The 19324-nt window shown below is 43.2% G+C and overlaps 1 protein-coding gene across 10 annotated transcripts in view; it reads right to left on the bottom strand.

Annotated features, from left to right (window-relative positions):
- Positions 1 to 19324, bottom strand: part of ahi1 (Abelson helper integration site 1) — a 343535-nt gene that overhangs the window by 297514 nt on the left and 26697 nt on the right. For all 10 annotated transcript variants that reach the window (XR_011340684.1, XM_069887253.1, XM_069887251.1 and 7 more), the window contains exon 3: positions 18511 to 19043. Coding sequence is in view for 9 of the 10 variants with exons in the window: in XM_069887253.1 (XP_069743354.1) it covers positions 18511 to 19043 (533 nt within the window). In the remaining variant the exon portion in view is untranslated. The remainder of the gene's footprint in view (positions 1 to 18510; positions 19044 to 19324) is intronic.

The raw sequence follows: 19324 nt of genomic DNA, 5'->3' as shown, positions 1-19324 counted from the left end.
TCCAAGTGTGGTCGAAACATAGTTTCATAGAACTGCAGCATTACCTCATGGCACTTGAACTCAATCCACCAACTGATGAAGGCCAGCACACCATAAGCATTCTTAACCACCCTATCAGTAACCTTGAGAGATCTATGGACTTAGACCCTCTGTTATTCCAGACTGTTAAGAATCCTGCCATTAACCATGTGCTTCATCTTAAAGTTTGACCCTCCAAAATACATTACTTCACACTTATCCATGTTGAATACTATCTACCACTTCTCCACCCATCTTTGCATCCTGTCTATATCCTGTTGTAACCTAAAACAACCTTCTACGCTATTTACAACACTTCCAACCTTCATGCCATCTGCAAACTTACTGACCCATCCTTCCACTTCATCACCGTGGTCATTTATAAAAATCATGAGGAACAGAAATATCAGAACAGATCCCTGCGTACTCAACTAGTTACTGACCTCCAGGTACAATATGTTCTATCTACTACTACCTCCTGCTTTTTGCAGGCAAGCCAATTCAGAATCTACACAGCCAAGGTTCCATGCCTCATGACTTTCTGAACGAGTCTCCCATGGGAGACCTTGTCAAAAGCCTTGCTAAAATCCATACAGATCACATCTACCCCCTATCTTCATCAATTTCTTTTGTCACTTTCTCCAAAAATTCAATTAGGCTCATGAGGCATGACCTGCCCCTCACAAAGCCTCGCTGACTATCACTGAGAAGACTATGCTAAATGCTCATAAATACTGTCCCTAAGAATCTTCTCCAATAGTTTGCTCACCATTGACATATAAGACTTACTGGTCTATAATTGTCAAGATTCTCCCTCTTACCTTTTGTAAATAAGGGAACTACATTTGCTCTTCTTTAACCCTCCAGTACCTCCCCTGTGATCATGGAGGACACAAAGATCAATGCCAATGCCCCAGCAGTTTCTTCGCTCGCTTCCTGTAGTAACCTTGGGCCTTCTTCAATTAAACACCTTGCCATTTTGTCTACTCCTATCTTTGTCTGTAGCTATGCTGAATGTTAGGGAGTTGTGGTCACTGTCACCAAAATGCTCCCCCATGGAGAGATACGTTACCTGACCTAGTACAGTACTAGGTTCATTGTGGCCTCTCCCTACAAATTCACTGCTGATAACACAGTAGTTGGTCATATAAAAAGAGTCAGCTTACAGGAAGGAGATTGAGAACTTGGTTGAATGGTGCACCAACAACAATCTTGTACTCAATGTCCCCAAAACCAAGGAACTGATTGTTGACTTCCGGAAGGGAAACTAGATGTGAATGATCCAGTGATCTTTGGGGGATAAGAGGTGGAGAGGATGAGAAAATTTAAGTTCTTGAGAGTCACTATTTCAGAGGATCTTTCCTGAAGCAAGCACACTAATGGTATTGTGAAAAAAGCACTTCACTGCCTCCACTTTTTCAGGAGTTTGTGGAGGTTTGGTATGATATCAGAAACCCTGGAAAATTTCAACAGATGTGTGGTGGAAAGTGTCCTGACCAGCTACATTACGGTCTGGTATGGGGGCACCAATACCTCAAGCAGAAACCCCTGCCAAAGGTCATGGGCACAACCCAGGACATCTCAGGCAAACCCCTTCCCACCATCGAGAACACCTACAGGGAATGCTGCCATGGGTGAGCAGCAACAATCATTAAGGATCCACACCACCCAGTACACACTCTGTTGTCGCTGCTACCATCAGGAAAGACTCGCACTGCCAGGTTCACAGCACAGCTACTTCTCCACCATCTAAATCCGCAACAACAAACTCAATCAACAAACTCAATTTAAGGACTTTTACTTTTGTACTTTATTGTATTTTTCTCCTCTCTGTAATGCAGGTGTTTACATTTATTTGCCCATGTTGTGTGTGGAAGAAATGTGGCCTCCCTGCCTGTCTCGAATGAGTGTCCTGTGGGCGGTCACGTCCTCCCCATCTGAAACTTATTCAGAACTCACATCACCTGTCAATCAAGGTTGGACTCTGGCCACCCATTAGAGCACATCTTGCCATTGGCTAATTTAAAATCACCTAGGATCATTATTGGCTAGAAGCACAAATTACCATTGTATACAACATCAAAGCGCATCACATTCTCTCTGCCTCGTAATCCAAGCCCCAGACATTGTTCCATGCCAGGTTGCTACTGTGGACATCGGTGGAAATGTTGCGGGTAAGGTATGCACTACAATGAAGCTGAACCATTAATACTACGAAAGGTCGGTACTCACGGAGAGCTGCATCCCTGTTGGCACAGGGAATCAGGTGTCTGTGTAAGAGTCCCTATGTAGTGGGTGAGCAGATTGAGTATAGGTTTACCCTTGTCAGAGTCCAACTGAAGTCAGAGGTGAATGTCTATATCGTCACTTATAAGTGAAATAGTGATCGAGTACCATTTAAAGTTCTCCTTTGTTTCCCGTGTGTTAATAAAAGTTGTGTGTGATTGTAACTCTAGTGTCCAGACTCATCTCTCTGTGAACCCACAAAATCATTTATTCTTACCGACAGTCTACATGTGTCTATTCTGTACAGTTTTTTTTGCACTACCAGTAAGTGGTAATTCTGCCTGGCCCGCAGGAAAAGAAATCTCAGGGTTGTATGTGATGACATGTATGTACTCTGATAATAAATCTGAAATCTGAACTCATCTGATCCTGTGGACTATCAATCTGAATGTTTTCAAGAAGATCTAGCACTTCCTTTATTTTTTAAAAGCTCAATATGCTCCAGTAATGGACTCACATTCTGAGCACTGAAACAAAGTATTAATTTAAGACCTCCCCGACCTCCTCTCCCTCCAGGCACAGGTTCCATTCTTTATCCTGAAGTAGCCCAACTTTCACTCTAGTCATCCTTTAGTTCTTCACATATGCATGGAACTCCTTAGTTTTATATAAAACTACTTGCCAAGGCCTTCTCGTGCCCCCTTCTCGCTCTCCCAAGTTCTTTCTTGTTCCTTCATGGCTACAATATAATTCTCATGAGACCTTCCTAACTTTTGCTTCCTAAATCTTAAACATGCTTCCTTCTTCCTCTTAACTAGCTGTCTCACCTCTTTTGTCAACCACAGTTTCCTTATCCTCCATCTTTTCCCTGTCTCAGTAGGACAAACCTATTCAGAACCCAACACAAATAGCCCTTCATTATTTCGGTGATTCCCCCAACCCTCTTTGTTCCCAATTTACACTCCCAAGTTCTTGCCTAATCCCATTTTAATTACCCTTTCCCCAATTAAACATGTTGCCATTTTGTCTACTCCTATCCTTGTCCATAGCTATGCTAAAGGTCAGGGAGTTGTGGTCACTGTCACCATAATGCTTCCCCATCAAAAGATATGTTATCTGACCAGGTTCATTATCCAGTACGAGCTCCAGTGTGGCCTCTCCTCTAGTTGGCTGGTCCACACACTGTGTCAGAAGTCATTCTTGAACAAATCTGACAAATTTTGCCCTATCTGTTCCTTTTGCAATAAGGCAGTACGAGTCAATATTAGGGAAGATTAAGTCTCTCTTAACAACCCTGTTATTTTTGTACCATTCCAAATCTATCCACTTACCTTCTCCTTGGTGTCCCAAGGAGTATTTGGAAGACTATAAGCTACCCTCTAATGGTGATCACCCACTTTCTGAATCTGACTTCCATGCACACTGACTCCATAGACCACCCTTCCACAACATCCTCCCTTTATGCATCTGTGATACTATCCATATAACCACTTACAACACAGAACAGGCCAGTTCGGCCCTACTAGTCCATGCCGTAACAAATCCCCACCCTCCTAGTCCCACTGACCAGCACCCGGTCCATACCCCTCCAGTCCTCTCCTATCCAAGTAACTATCCAGTCTTTCCTTAAATGTAACCAATGATCCCACCTCGACCACGTCTGTCGGAAGCTCATTCCACATCCCTACCACCCTTTGCGTAAAGAAATTTCCCCTCATATTCCCCTTATAATTTTCCCACTTCAATCTTAAACCATGCCCTCTAATTTGAATCTCCCCCACTCTTAATTGAAAAAGCCTATCCACATTTACTCTGTCTGTCCCTTTTAAAATCTTAAACAGCTCTATCAAGTCCCTCTCAATCTTCTATGCTCCAGAGGAAAAAGCCCCAGTCTGCACAACCTTTCCCTGTAACTCAAACCTTGAAATCCTGTCAACATTCTCGTGAACCTTCTCTGCACTCTCTCTATTTTGCTTATATCTTTCCTATAATTTGGTGACCAAAACTGTACACAGTACTCCAAATTTGGCCTCACCAATGCCTTGTACAATTTCATCATAACCTCCCTACCCTTGAATTCAATACTCCGATTTATGAAGGCCAACATTCCAAATGCCTTCTTCACCACACCATCTACCTGAGTATCAGCCTTGAGGGTACTATTTACCATCACTCCTAAATCCCTTTGTTGCTCTGCACATCTCAATAGCCTACCATTTAATGCATATGACCTATTTAGATTTGCCTTTCCAAAATGTATCACCTCACACTTATCTGTATTAAATTCCATCAGCCATTTCTCAGCCCACACCTCCAGTCTTCCTAAATCACCTTTTAATCTACGGTAATCTTCCTCACTGTCCACAACACCACCAATCTTCGTATCATCCACAAACTTGCTTATCCAATTCTCCACCCCTACTTCCAGATCGTTAATATATATAACAAACAATAGTGGACTGAGGACCGATCCCTGAGGAAGAGGAACTCCACTAATCACCGGCCACCAATTGGACAAACAATTTTCTACCACTACTGTCTGACACCTCCCATCCAAACATTGTTGAATCCATTTCACTATCGACTCATTTATACCTAATGCCTCCACCTTTTTTCCTAACTTCCTGTGGGCAACTTTGTCAAAAGCTTTACTAAAGTCTAAATAGACAACATCCACAGCTTTTCCTTCATCAACCTTTTTTGTAACCCGCTTGAAAAACTCAATCAGGTTTGTCAAGCATGATCTACCCCTGACAAAACCATGCTGATTACTCCCTAGCAATCCCTGTACCTCCAAATATTTGTAAATACCATCCCTCAGAACACTTTCCATCAACTTGCCCACCACAGACGTCAGACTCACGGGCCTATAATTCCCAGGTTTACATTTAGACCCTTTCTTAAACAGCGGAACCACATGCGCCACCCTCCAATCCTTTGGCACTACCCCCGTGGCCAGTGACATCCTAAATATCTCTGTTAATGGCCCCACTATCTGTCTACTAGCCTCCCTGAATGTCCTTGGGAATATTTTCTCCGGTCCCAGAGATTTATCCACCTTTATCTTTTTCAACACAGCCATCACTACCTCCTCAGTTATCCTTATATGCTTCATTACCTCCCCACTATTTTTCTTTACCTCAACTGGTTCAATATTTTTTTCCCTAGTGAATACCAAGGCAAAGAAATCATTCAAAATTTCCCTCATTTCCTCTGACTTCTCACTCAGCCTACCCTCACTATCTACAAGGGGTCCAATTTTATCCCTCACTAATCTTTTACTTTTAATGTACTTATAGAAACCCTTTGGATTTATTTTTACTCTGTCTGCCAAAGCCTCTTTGTGCCTTTTTTGGCCTTTCTAATTTCTTTCTTAAGATTCCTTCTACACTACTTGTAGTCCTCCTTCAAATTATCAGCTCCATGTTCTTTATACCTCTTGTACACCTCCCTTTTTCTCCTAACCAAATTTCCAATATTCCTCGAAAACCAAGCCTCCCTATGATTTCCAGCCTTTCCTTTGATCCTCACTGGGACATAACTACTCTGTACCCTCAAAATTTCTTTTTTGAATATCCTCCATTTTTCATTTATACCCTCACCTGAAAATATCCTGTCCCACTCAATACTCCGCAAATCCCTTCTTATTCCTTCGAAATTTGCTCTTCTCCAATCCAGAACCTCAATTTTAGGCCCCTCAGTGCTCTTCCCTAAAACTACCTTAAAACTAACAGAATTATGATCACTAGACCCAATTGGATCTCCAACATTAATGTCTGATACCTGACCTGGCTTGTTCCCTCACAGGAGATCCAGTATTACACTGTCCCGAGTCAGTTCTTGTACTAATTGATTCAGAAAACAATCTTGAACACATTTAATGAACTCTAGCCCATCTAGCCCTCTAACTGTATGGGTATCCCAATCAATGTGAGGGAAGTTCAAATCTCCCATGATCACTACGTTATGATTCTCACACATATACGTTATCTCTCTACACATTTGTTCCTCTAGTTTTCTTGACCCATTTGGTGGTCTGTAATACACCCCTATTAGCACCCTCATGTCTCCTTCACCCCTCAATTCCACTCAAACAGCCTCACTGGACGATCCCTCCAGACCATCTTGCACCTCATGGCAGTAATGTCCTCCTTAACGAGCAGAGCAACTCCTCCCCATTTTTTATCCCCGATCTATCACATCTAAAACAAATGTATCCTGAAACGTTAAGTTGCCAGTCCTGCCCCTCTTGTAGCCAGGTCTCACTAATTGCCACAATATCGTGACCCCAAGTATCTGTCCATGCTCTAAGCTCATTTACCTTGTTCACTATGCTTCTTGCATTAAAATATATGCATTTCAGAGAATGACCCTCACATACATTCTCTTTTCTACCTTCTACCCTAATCTCCATCCTACCTTTGTTATCGTTTTTATTCTTATCTAGGTGGCTATGCTCCCTTGACACTGCTCTCACACTCTGTTCCCCACCCCCCTGCCAAACTAGTTTAAACCTTCCCCTACAGCTCTAGCAAATCTGCTTGCCAGCACATTGGTCCCCCTCCAGTTCAAGTGGAGTCCGTCCATTTTGTACAGGTCTGAACTTCCCCAGAAGAAATCCCAATGATCCAGAAACCTTATCCCTTGCCCCCTGCACCATCTCTTTAGCCACACATTCATCCTCCACATCCTCCTATTTCTACCCTCACTAGAGCGTGGCACCGGCAGCAATCCAGAGATTACTACCTTGGAGGTCCTGTTTTTTAACTTTCTACCTAATTCCACATAATCCTGTTTCAGGACCTCATCCCCACTTCTAGCTAAGTCATTGGTCCCCACGTGGACCACGACTTCTGGCTGTTCTCCTTCCCCTTGCAGAATGCTATGTACTCGATTAGAGATATCACTGACCCTGGCACCAGGGAGGCAACAGACCCACCTGGATCCCCAATCTCGTCCCACAAACCTTCTATCTGTCCCTCTGACTAACGAGTCCCCAACTACAAGTATCCTGTTCTTATCCCTCCTTCCCTTCTGAACCTCAGGGGCAGCCCCCGTGCCAGAGACCTGACCCCTACGACTCGTTCCTGATAGGCTGTTCCCCCCAGCAGTATGCAATGCAGAATACATGTTGCTGAGGGGCACTTCCACAGGGGTACTCTGCACTGGCACTCTCCCTCCTTTCCTCACAGTCACCCAATTCCCTGACTCCTGCCTTCTAGGGGTGACTGTCTCCCTGTAACTCCTCTCTATCACTGCCTCTGCTTCCTTTATGATCCTCAGTTCATCCAATTGCAGCTCAAGCTCCTTAACACGGTCACTCATTATATGCAATTGGATGCACCTTTTGCAGGTGTAGTCATCAGAAACAGCTGTGGTGTCTCTGATTTCCCACATCCCACAACTGGAGCACTTAACTACCCCAACTGACTCCATTTCCTCCTTTCTTAATATAAATACCCTTCCCACACAAGTAGCTCCTTCTCATCGAAGTCACTCGAGCCAAAGTCCTCAGACCCCACTCCTTCAACTGGGCCACTCACTCACTGCGCTGCTCCTTGCTGGCCACTCCCTCCCTTTCTACTCCTTTTATTAGCCCTTACCAATTAACCCCAATTAACTCCCGGCTCCTCCTCCTCTCACCCGACACCAGGCACTGACTCACTGTCTTCTCCGACCCCGAGTCTGACCTTTCTGAGCCCAAGCCCCGGTAAGTCCAGCTATTTATTATATTCACCCTGATGCTGTCTCTTAGCTCCTCCTCTTCTCACCCGACACCAGGCACTGACTCACTGTCTCCTCCGACCCCAAGTCTGCCCTTTCTGAGCCCAAGCCCCGGTAAGTCCAGCTATTTATTATATTCACCCTGATGCTGTCTCTTAGCTCCTCCTCTTCTCACCCGACACCAGGCACTGACTCACTGTCTCCTCCGACCCCAAGTCTGCCCTTTCTGAGCCCAAGCCCCGGTAAGTCCAGCTATTTATTATATTCACCCTCTGATGCTGTCTCTTGGCTCCTCCTCCTCTCACCCAACACCAGACTCACTGTCTCCTCCGACCCAGAGTCTGACCCTGATTAATAATGCTACACTCCCACTCTTTTACCTCCATTCCTATCCCTTTTGAAGCATCCACATCAGCTGACACAATGACAGGATTTCCCAAGTCTTTGCAATGGCCAGATCATCATAATTCCACATACTGATCTATGCTCCAAGTTCATCTTCCTTATTTCCTCATACTTCTTGCACTGAAGTAAACACCTTTCAATCCTTCCAAAGGACTACATTTATGCCCCCACCCCCCACTGCCTGTCCTACCTCACAATTTTACTATATATTAATATATTGCATCAATTTTTCCACCATCTTTCTTCTCTGTTCACATCCCCCTGCTAAACTAGTTTAAACCCTCCCAAACAGCTCCAGCAAACCTCTCTGCCAGGATATTGGTCCCCTTCCGGTTCAGGTGTTACCTGTCCTTTTTGTACAGATTATACCTTCCCCAGAAGAGATCCCAATGATCCAGAAATCTCAACCCATGTCCCCTGCACCAATTCTCCAGCTATGCATTTATCTGCCATATCATCATACTTTTTAGCCTCATTGGCAAATGGCATAGTCAGCAATCCTTAGATTGTCACCCTTGAGGTCCTCTCTTTTAGCTTCCTCCCTAGCTCCCTGTATTCTCTCTTCAGGATCGCATTCCTTTTCCTACCTATGACATTAATACTAATATATACGACTTTTAGCTGCACATCTGCCCTTTTCAGGATGCCACAGACCAGACCCATGACATCTCTTCCCCTAGCACCTAGAAAGCAACAAACCATCCAGGTATCTCCTTGTCAATATAAGCTCCTGTCAACCTGTTTAACTACTGAATCCCCTATTGTTCTCCTTTCCTTCTAAGCCACAGGGCCAAGCTCAGTGCCAGAGACCCAGTCACTGCAGCTTTGCCCTGGTAGATCGCAGCTGGGCACTGAGCCTGGCCCTGTGGCTTAGAAGGGAAGGATGGAGAAACAACAAACATGTTGCTCAGATATTTTCTCTCCTTGATTGATGATAAACAGATGAAGACAAAACAATCAGAAAGTCAACTTTTTAAAAGTGCTGGAAGGAATTTTGTAAAAAGTTAAGCAGTTGAACATTATTTTGAAATTTGAAGTTTGGAGCTTAAAAGAATAAAGACAGCTGCTGATAGGTAACCTGGCATACTCATTTTTTTTAAACAAATTTTAAAAGTTACACAGGGCCCTTGTACACTGTGCCATTAAAAGACAGGAATTAGCCCCCTTTTAACTGCTTCACTTGCCTGTGTAAACGCAACAAACATAGGATGAGGAGTCATTTTCATCCCATGTATTACCCACCACGGTAGGTAGCATCAGAGATGTTGTGTTTCGCATCAGCTCCTGTCTAAAAGGCATACTGTCTCAGCTTTTCTTGGTTCAGTGTGAACGACACAAGCTGGCTTCACACAGCAATTAAGTGGGATTGCTGTGTAAAAAGGTAACAGATTATCACTTTATCAACTGTGCCATGAAATAATACTATATCAAGTCTTGTTTTAGTTAGCTTCACATTTTATTTTTCTGACAGATTGCAAATATCCAATGGAAAAATGCAAGAAGATTTTTTGTTCACCCCAAATCACATGGAAAAAATACTACAAACAGAACTACTGCAGTGCAAGTGAATTTTTCATAAAGAAGTAAAATTCTCAGATTACATCCAATGCAATATATATAGTTGATCCAAATTTGAAAACAAGCAGGCAATGAGAAAAATTTGGAAAACAGGTATTTACACTGTTGAGGTTCTCTCCTCAACCATACAAAAGCCATTTCATCTGCATATTCAGATATCAAAATCACAATAAAATTTTACACAAGGATACCTGCAATATTGCAAACATAACATTTATTTGAACAAACAGGAGGTAATTCCTTGTGTTAGTGCATTTGGAGTCATCCAATTAGTTCTTTCTCCACAGGCCTACAACTTTCTCCCATTCATTCATACAAAATTCCTCTGAATGTCACTATTGAATCTACTTTCCTTCAGATTTATTGGCAGAGTACATACATTACATCACATACAATCCTTAGATTCCTTTTTCCTGTGGGTGCAGCAGAATTACCACTAATTGGTAGTGCAAAAAATAAACTGTACACAGTGTAAACAAGAAATAACAAATGTAAACAAACTGCAATTCAGAGAGAACAAAAGAAAATCAATAAAGTGAGAGTTCTTAAATGAGTGTAAGTTTGTTGTTGAGGAGTCTGTGGTGGAGAGGTAGCAGCTGTTCCTGAACCTGGTGATGCAATCCTTGTGGCACCTCTACCTCTTTCTGATGGCAGCAGCGAGAACAAAGCGTGTGCTGGGTAGTGTGGGGTGTTTGATGATTGCTGCTGTCCTGACAGCAGTGTTCCCTGTAGATGTACTCAATAGTGGGGAGGGTTTTGCCCACTACCTTTAGGAGGGTTTTACACTCAGGGGTATTAGTGTTCCCATACCAGACCATGATGCAGCCAGTCAGCACACTTTCCACCACACCTCTGTAGAAATTTGTTAAGGTTTTTGGTGTCACACTAAACCTCCACAAACTCCTGAGGAAGTAGAGGTGGTGACCTGATTTCTTCACGATGCCATTGTGTGTTGGGTCCAGGAAAGATCCTCTGAGATAGCGACTCCCAAGAATTTAAATTTGCTCGCCCTCTCACCTCTGATCCCCCAAAGATCATTGGATTTGTATCTCTGGCTTTCCTTTCCTGAAGTCAACAATCAGCTCCTTATTTTTTGGTGACATTGAGTGTCAGGTGGATGTTGGTGCACTACTCAGCCAAGTTATCAATCTCCATCCTGTAGGCTGACTCATCCCCTTCCTTGATACAACCCACTTCAGTGGGATCATCAGTGAATTGGTAGATGGCATGTTTCGGTCTGCCAGCACACATCACTTCTGACAGGGGTGCCCAATTCACGTCAAGCCTGTGGTCAGCAATGGCCATCCTGGAAACAAGTTGCACCACAACTGCATACCGCCCCCAATCCAAAGGGCTAGTAGAAATTGGCACTTACGTTGTGTCTGCAGGGACTTAACCGAGTTGACAAATTGCCGTGAATACTCTTATGCATACGAATGGATCCCAAGGACGATATAGGTGCCATATTGGCAGAGCTGGTTATTGTCATACCAAGCTACACAGTTGTAGGTGTAAATGGAGCAGAGCAGGGGACTAAGAACAAAACGCTGTGGCACTCCAGTACTGATGGAGATTGTGGAGAAGTTCTTACTAATCTTCACTGATTGTAGTCAAGAGGTGAAGAAAGCCATGATCCAATTATACACTAGGGTTTGCTGATCAGTTTTGAGGAGATGATGGTGTTTGATGCTTTGTACCTCTCATTAGTTTTGTAAAAATGCAAAAAAATTTGCAGATATTCACTACAATTTTTTTAAACTTTGGAACACAACATTAATATTTTTGCAACTTTTCCTCAAAATTGCCTTATATAAATTGAGAGGGCATACACAAGGCAAGACTGGCACCAACTGAAATTGCCGGGACCCGCTCTTAAGCCAGAATTTTCTTCCACTATGGTCTGACTCCTTGAAGTAGCCAAGTGCACTGCAGTGCAGCTTAGTCCAGGGCCTCTTAAAAGGTTGGTTATGCTCTAAAGAGCTCTATGGTACCAGGTGAGCTCCTTCCACCACGCTCACCAATAATCAAAGATGACATTTTAATTAACTATCAATAGCATTCACAAAATTAAAGACAGATTTCAAGATAATGGCACAGAGCATACTTTAAAGAATTCAGGATTCAAGAGTGGCAATAATGAAGATATTGTAGCCAAGTATTCTATACTGAGCTACTATAGACGGCGGTGTACGTTATGGAATCGCTGTACACACTAATTGTCACATGGACAAGGAAGTGATGTCATCAGTGATGCTATCAGCCCAGATAAAAACCTGTGTTGGATGCAGGAAAATTTCCCGTGTTTTCCACAGGACATCATCCATTTTGGGAGCCAGTTCACTTGCTGGTCAGTGGGTCATCAAATGCACCCATCCATCCAGAATCAGCAGTCCCACTGCACACCCCCAAACTTTGTATATTTTTTTTGTTTGGGCGGCCTTCCTCTCTGCCGAGGCGCTTAAATCACGACTGATCTGTCCAGATCTTGGTGGCCAGGTTTAGGCGGTCAGTAGCAAAAGCTTCTCTTTACTTCCAATGTCTAAAATGTACGTCAAACTATTGCGTCTTCATACCTCGAATACAGACACTGGAATGGTGCTTGGGGTGTGCTCCTTTCTGCACTAAAACGTACTTGCAGTCCTGCAAGTTCTGGGGTATATAGGAACTGACTTGACCGCGTTGAGATGTCGATTTGGGCGCTAAAGATCAGAGCTTCTCGCGCAGCTTGCTTTGGACCTTTGTGGGCATCTCTACCCGTCCTCTCAAGTCTGATACAAATTCTCCTGGGACCATCAGGTGTGTGCCATAGACCAGCTCTGACGATATGGCACCTATATTGTCCTTGGAAGCCATTTGTATGCCCAAGAGTATCCACGGCAATTTATCAATCCAGTTAAGTCCCTGCAGACATAATATAAGTCCTGATTTCAAATACCTGTGGAACCTTTCTACTAGCCCGTTGGATTGGGGGTGGTATGCAGTTGTGATGCAACTTTGTTCCAAGCAGGGTGGCCATTGATGACCACAGGCTTGATGTGAATTGGGCACCCCTGTCAGACATGATGTGTGCTGGCAGACCGAAACTTGCTATCCAGGCAGCGCAGGTGTCAATAGTCACGCCTGCCAGTGGAACCGCCTTTGGCCACCACGTGGCCTGATTCAGAAGAAAACGGGAACCCCGTGACACTGGCAGGGGGCCTACAATGTCCATGTATATGTGGTCAAACCTCCGATACATCAGCTCAAAAGACTGTAGTGGGGTTTTTATGTTGCTAGACTTTGGATATCTGGCAATGAGTGGATATCTCCACCCAATTGCTGACCTTTTTTTGAAGGCCATGCCACAAAAATCTGTTGGCTACCATCCAGACAGTCATTCTGATCAATGGATGTGCCAAACTGTACACCGCATCAAATACCTGCCACCTCCAGGCCACCGGAACGATTGGGAGAGGACAACCTGTAGATACGATAAACAGGATTTTGAGCTCCCCCGGGCCTACCAGAATTTCTTCAGGCTGCAGATTCGTAATGCGGAATTTTTTTTGTCTGCCTGTTGCGTTTTCGTGAGTGCAACATAGTCTATCTCTTGGGCTATGGGGTGCACAGATTGTATGGCCGAGTGAGTCAGCGCATTTGCCACTACATTGGCCTTTCCTGAGATGTGTTCGATAGGTGTCGTGAACTCAGAAATATATGATAAATGTTTCTGTTGATGAGCCAACAATGGATCTAATACCTTAGTGAAGGCAAATGTAAGCAGCTTGTGGTCCATAAAAACCGTGAAATGCCTACCTTCCAGAAAGCACTGTACACGAGTTCTGGTAGTCCTAGGTGCTTGCTAAAGAAAGCCAATCGTTTCCAATGCCCATCAATGTACTGTTCAAGCACCCCTTCCTACTGCCATACTGGATGCATTCATTATCAGGGCTGTCAGGAGATCCGTTCCTGGGTGGACCAGCAATGCAGCATTAGCCAGTGCTTCCTTGGCGATCTCGAATGCTGCCAACGATTCTTCGTCCCAAGTGACATCCCTTGCCTTGCCTGACACTAGGGTGAAGAGGGGGTGTATGATGCGAGCCACTGATGATAAAAACCGGTGATACAAGTTCACCATTCCAATGAACCTCAGGAGGCCTTTAACTGTGGTAGGCTTTACAAATACCCAGATCACCTCAATCTTTGCCGGTAGCGGCTTTGCTCCATATTTGTCAATTCTATGGCACAGAAAGTCGATGGTCTCTAACCCGAATTGACTGGGATGATGGTCAGCCCAAACTCATTCAAGTGAAAAGTTTGCACAGGTGGAACAGATGTTCCTGCCGACTATGGCTAGCGATAAGTATGTTGTCTAGGTATATGAAGGTAAAGTCAAAATTGCGTCCCACTCTGGCCATTAAATGTTGGAAAGTCTCCACAGCATTCTGGAGTCCAAAAGGCATCTTTCTAAATTCAAAAAGGCCAAACAGTGTAATAATAGCCTTTTAGGAATGCCATCTGGGTGTACTGGGATCTGATGATACCCCGGACCAGGTCCACCTTGGAAAAGATGTGGATTCCCTGCAGGTTGGACGTGAAGTCCTGTAATATTTACAGGAATATTTACAGGACTTTACAGTGATCCAGTGCTGTAACCTCGTTAAACCTTCAGAAATCACCGCAGGGTCTCAATCTACCTGCGGCCTTGGGTACCATGTGGAGTGGGGAGGCCCAGGAGCTATCGGATTGTTGAACAATACCCATGTCCTTCATCCTTTCAAACTCCTCTATGGTCAGACGAAGTATATCTGGAGAGAGCCTGCAAGCTCAGGCTTGCAGCAGTGGCCCTTCGGTTGGTATATAGTGCTGCACCCCATGTTTCGGTATTGCCAAGGTGAATTGCAGTGAATTTATTGTAGGGAATTCTCCTAACAACCTAGCGAATTCATGCTCCAAAAAAAGTAACAAAGTCTAAATGTGGGATGGCAGCTTGGCATCACCTCAAGTGAAGGTCTGGAAAGTGTTGGTATGAACAAGCCTTCGTCCCTCTAGATCAGGGGTGTCAAACTCAAATTCATGGAGGGCCAAAATTAAAAACTTGGACTAAGTCGAGGGCTGAACTAAATATTTATTGAAAATTTTCAACAACATCTGCATGTTTTCTCTTCTTTCAACATATGTAATGTTAAACTTTTTCTTATTAAAATAAATGTTTAATAATAGTTTTAGATAAACTCTTTCCAGAAGCATTAACAAATGAGAAATAAAATATTCAATAAATAATATTTCTCTATAGAGGATTTGTCAAATGTTGCTAGTGTGTTGTCGAATAGTAAATTCTGAGGGCTATTGAGAATGTGTGAGAATAACATGATTCCTGAAACAATCAAATGGGTGACTGATTGTGGGCATGAACTCTAGCAGGGTTATTTGCCATGCCCTTTTTCCATTGGTACAGATATCCTTTGATTTACACACTTTTCAAGTTTTATGCCTAATGAGCTTGTATCCAGGTGCAGGACCATTTTTAACCAGGAATATATTTATCACTGTGACATGAAACTATTGGAAGATCGTTTTATCCTGAGATTAAAGTTCATAATCCTTACTAAGGCGTGTGTGCGGGAGGGCGGGGTTTGCGGGCGATCGGGTTGGACAACGACAGTGCGGGGGCATCGGCTCTCGCTGCAGGGCGGCATCTCGGCGGATCAGCGGCCCCGTCACCGTGAGTCGGGGGTCGGCCTGCGGCAGGGAGGGGGAGTGGGCAACGGTCCTGGCGAGGTCAGGGCCGAGGCCTCCGGTTCCGGGCGCTGGGAAGCGGCCTTGGCTTCCCCTGACACCGGCCAGGCCCCAAAACCAGAGTCCACGGTGAGACCCTGCAACGTAAACAGAGGAGGTGGGGGCGATTAGCGGGCTGACGCCAATGCATTCTGGGATTTGTAGTATTAGCTGTGCATGCGCTATACTGGCGTGGCGGCCAGCGGGCCACCTCTAATACATTTTTGAAATGATCTTGCGGGCCAAATATAATTATATCGCGGGCCAGAATTTGACATGTGTGCACTAGATCAACCAGCAGGCCATGTGCTCCAAGAAGTTAGCTCCCAGTAGCAGTTGTGCGACTGTGGCCAAAGTAAACGTCCAAGTGAACTTAGTATCGCCAAACTGACGGGATCCTACGCATGCCAAATGTCTGGACAGTACTGCAGTTTGCGGCTTTCATTGATGGCCCAGTTTTCTGTTACTTGTGTCACAGCCCTAAGGGGGAAGCATGCTGATCTCTGCTCCTGTATTCCCCAAGAAATACCAGACAGAATATCTATCCCAGACATATAAAAGTCTGTCTCGATGGCTATCTACCACAGCCATTAGTGACAGATGGCCCCCAGCATTTCTCTGAAACACACAGGGAGGTCAGCATCAGCAAGCTTCTGTGTCCTATCGCCAGCTTCATCCCATCGTCTCCCGGCCAAATGACAGTTTGACAACGGATTTGAGTGACCCTGCTGCCAGTCTTGGAATTGCACAGTTCTGATGCTCGGAGCAAAATCTGGTGACCTGTCCTATGAATGCCATGCTTTCTTGATTAGCTCACCATAGAATATCATCAGCATGGGCCACAATTCTGCGTGGGTCACTGAAATCCTCATCGGTCAATGGCACGTGGATATCTTCTGGTAACTGCTCCAACACAGGCAGGGCCTATGCCCTTCTACTAGTGCCAGCATTTCATCCATGAGTGTAGAAGGGATCCTGTCTCCCAAGCCATCCAAGTGAAGTAAACTGGCCGCTTGCTCACATCAGGAGGTCAAAGGTATGGATGAGCAGACTCTTGAGCACCATATACTTACCCTCCTCTGGAAGCTGCTGCAGAAAATTGGAAACTCAGCACGTTGTCTCTTCATTCAGGGCACTTACTACTACACAGTAGTATTGCATAGAATCAGATGTTATCTGCCACAACTGGAATTGGGCTTCAGCTTGGTCAAATCATAAACATGGTTGTGAAGACCAAAACATTGGCAATTTCAGAACCTCAGCATGAATTAAATAAAAATTTCCCATGTTGAGGTGCAGATATCATTTGGTGCATATTCTATACTGAGCTACTATAGACATTAATGTACACATTGTGGAATCACTATACATGTTGTCAAGTTGATGTACACACCACGGACTCAATTGCAAGACTGACACACCCATGCTTGCTTGATGTACGGCTTATATACATCACCGCTTCTGTCACATGGACAGGAAGTGATGTCATCAGTCACCACAATATTTCTTTTTGATGTAGAGGATTAACTAGCATGGAAAAAATAGGTTTGAAAAAAATAAGTTATATTACATTCCCTAAGTCATTGTCATTATTATCAATTGGTCCAGCCACACAAATATTGCAGTATAGAATCAGGTCATAAGGCCCAGTATCGCACAGGAAATAACCCCCACCCCACCCCCCTAACCTTGAGATCTACAAGAGACTGGTCTGAGATCTCATTTCTTGGGCGCTCCAATAGTTTTCATGAAATTCAATACCAATTAGGACAAAGCAGCAATTTGATTACCAACATTACATTTACTGCTGTACAAGTGCACACTCGATGCACTACAATTATTCACCTAGTATACTCCAGCAGTATCTCCCAATTCCATGAACTCTATCAAAAAGATAAAGCATAAAAGGCAGACATGATCATCACAGCCTGCAGGATTGCCTCCAAAACACACACACTTACTTAGAAATGAAGCACTCTTTCATCTTGGCTATCAGTCCAAATACTGGACCTTGTGGGAATACTTTCACCCAAAGGACTGCAATTATTCAAGAAAGTTCAATTAGCAGTAAATCCTGTCCTTGGCACTGATGTGAACATTGTATAAATTAAGAACTCATGTCATAAATCTGACATGTTCAGAATCTTAGTGATTCCCAATTGGCAAACTTTATGGACTACTGGATGACATTCCAATCAATACTCCCACACACTTTTAATTCACATTTTGTTAAAAAGGGTTATACTATGATATAAGTTTTACAGTGAACCTAGGAGCTTTGGAACCAGAAGTCCCATTATACTATGGGTGGATTAGAAACAGAACCTAACCTGCAATGGTAAAGAGAACACCATTAGCACTTGATGCCAAATGCCAATTCATCAATTTTTTCAAACAAATAGATAGCAGATTAGAGTTTTACTGTGTATGAGATTACAAGATGTTACTCATTTATCCTTCTATTCCCAAAAGTATGAGCTGTTGAACAGATGCTCTAACACAGGTCATGTATACCAATTATACACTCTCTACAATTGAAGCAATGAACTGAGAATTTATCTATTTAATTTCTCCCCAATATTCTTTAAATTGTTATCTGTAAATACTTAAGTATTTACTTTATGTATTGTGGTAATCTGCCATAACAAAACAGTTTCACAATCCATTTGCAATCTGGGAATAATACAACTGCAAATGCATTTAAGAATTGTATGAATTGCCACCAAATACCATCGGCTTTCAAAAAATAGAAATATTTGACAAATTACAAATCTGAAAAACATGATTTAATCATATTCTAACCTTGTTTCCCCCTCATTTCTCAATGGTTTTCTCTTCTTCTCCAGCTTGCTGGTTAATATTGAAGATACATGAGAAATTGTTTCAAATGAACGCTCTTTGATTTTCTGCTTTTTCTTTTTACCATTTCCTGCATCTTGGGCAGCTATCTGCTGTTGATAAGCTTTTATTAATGAATCCACATCATCTGTTAAATTAGTCCTTTGAACACTCTCAAACTTCTCTTCTTTCAACCTCCTTTTGTCATGTTCTTGTACAGGTATAATAGATTCTGTGTCAGGGTCCTTCTGCTCATGTTCTTGATCAAAATATTCATCGTTATTTGATGATTTCTTTTTCTTCTTTTTGTTTTGTTTGTGGAGCTTTTCATCCTCCTGGAGCTTATTATTGTTAACATTTTCTGCAACAGAGGACCTGGCATTTAATTTGTTTATTGAGAAGCAAGGACTGTGTTCTTCTGGATTATATGTGCTATTTAAAATAGTTTCATCTTCACCGTCTTTATGGAGACCCAACTTATTCCTCAGAGTTTCAAGCTGAACAAAACATAAACAAGAAAGAGTATTTTAAAATTCAAAATATAACAACAGACAAAATTGGAGAAAATGAATGGACCCAGTCAACCTATATTACTCGAACAAAATTCCAAACTCAGTATCAAAGCAAATAAAAACTGGAGAAATTGGATATCTTTAATAAAAATAGAAAAAGATCAAAATACTCAGACAACCAGCAACCATGGCCTCAGGAGATAGAAGCATGGTTAATATTCACGTTACTTTTAACAGTGTGAACTTCCCATAATTTTCCAAGCAAG

This window comes from Narcine bancroftii, chromosome 6 (genome assembly GCF_036971445.1).
Source record: "Narcine bancroftii isolate sNarBan1 chromosome 6, sNarBan1.hap1, whole genome shotgun sequence".
NCBI classification, from domain to species: domain Eukaryota; kingdom Metazoa; phylum Chordata; class Chondrichthyes; order Torpediniformes; family Narcinidae; genus Narcine; species Narcine bancroftii.
This window is presented reverse-complemented; position numbering and strand designations above follow the sequence as displayed.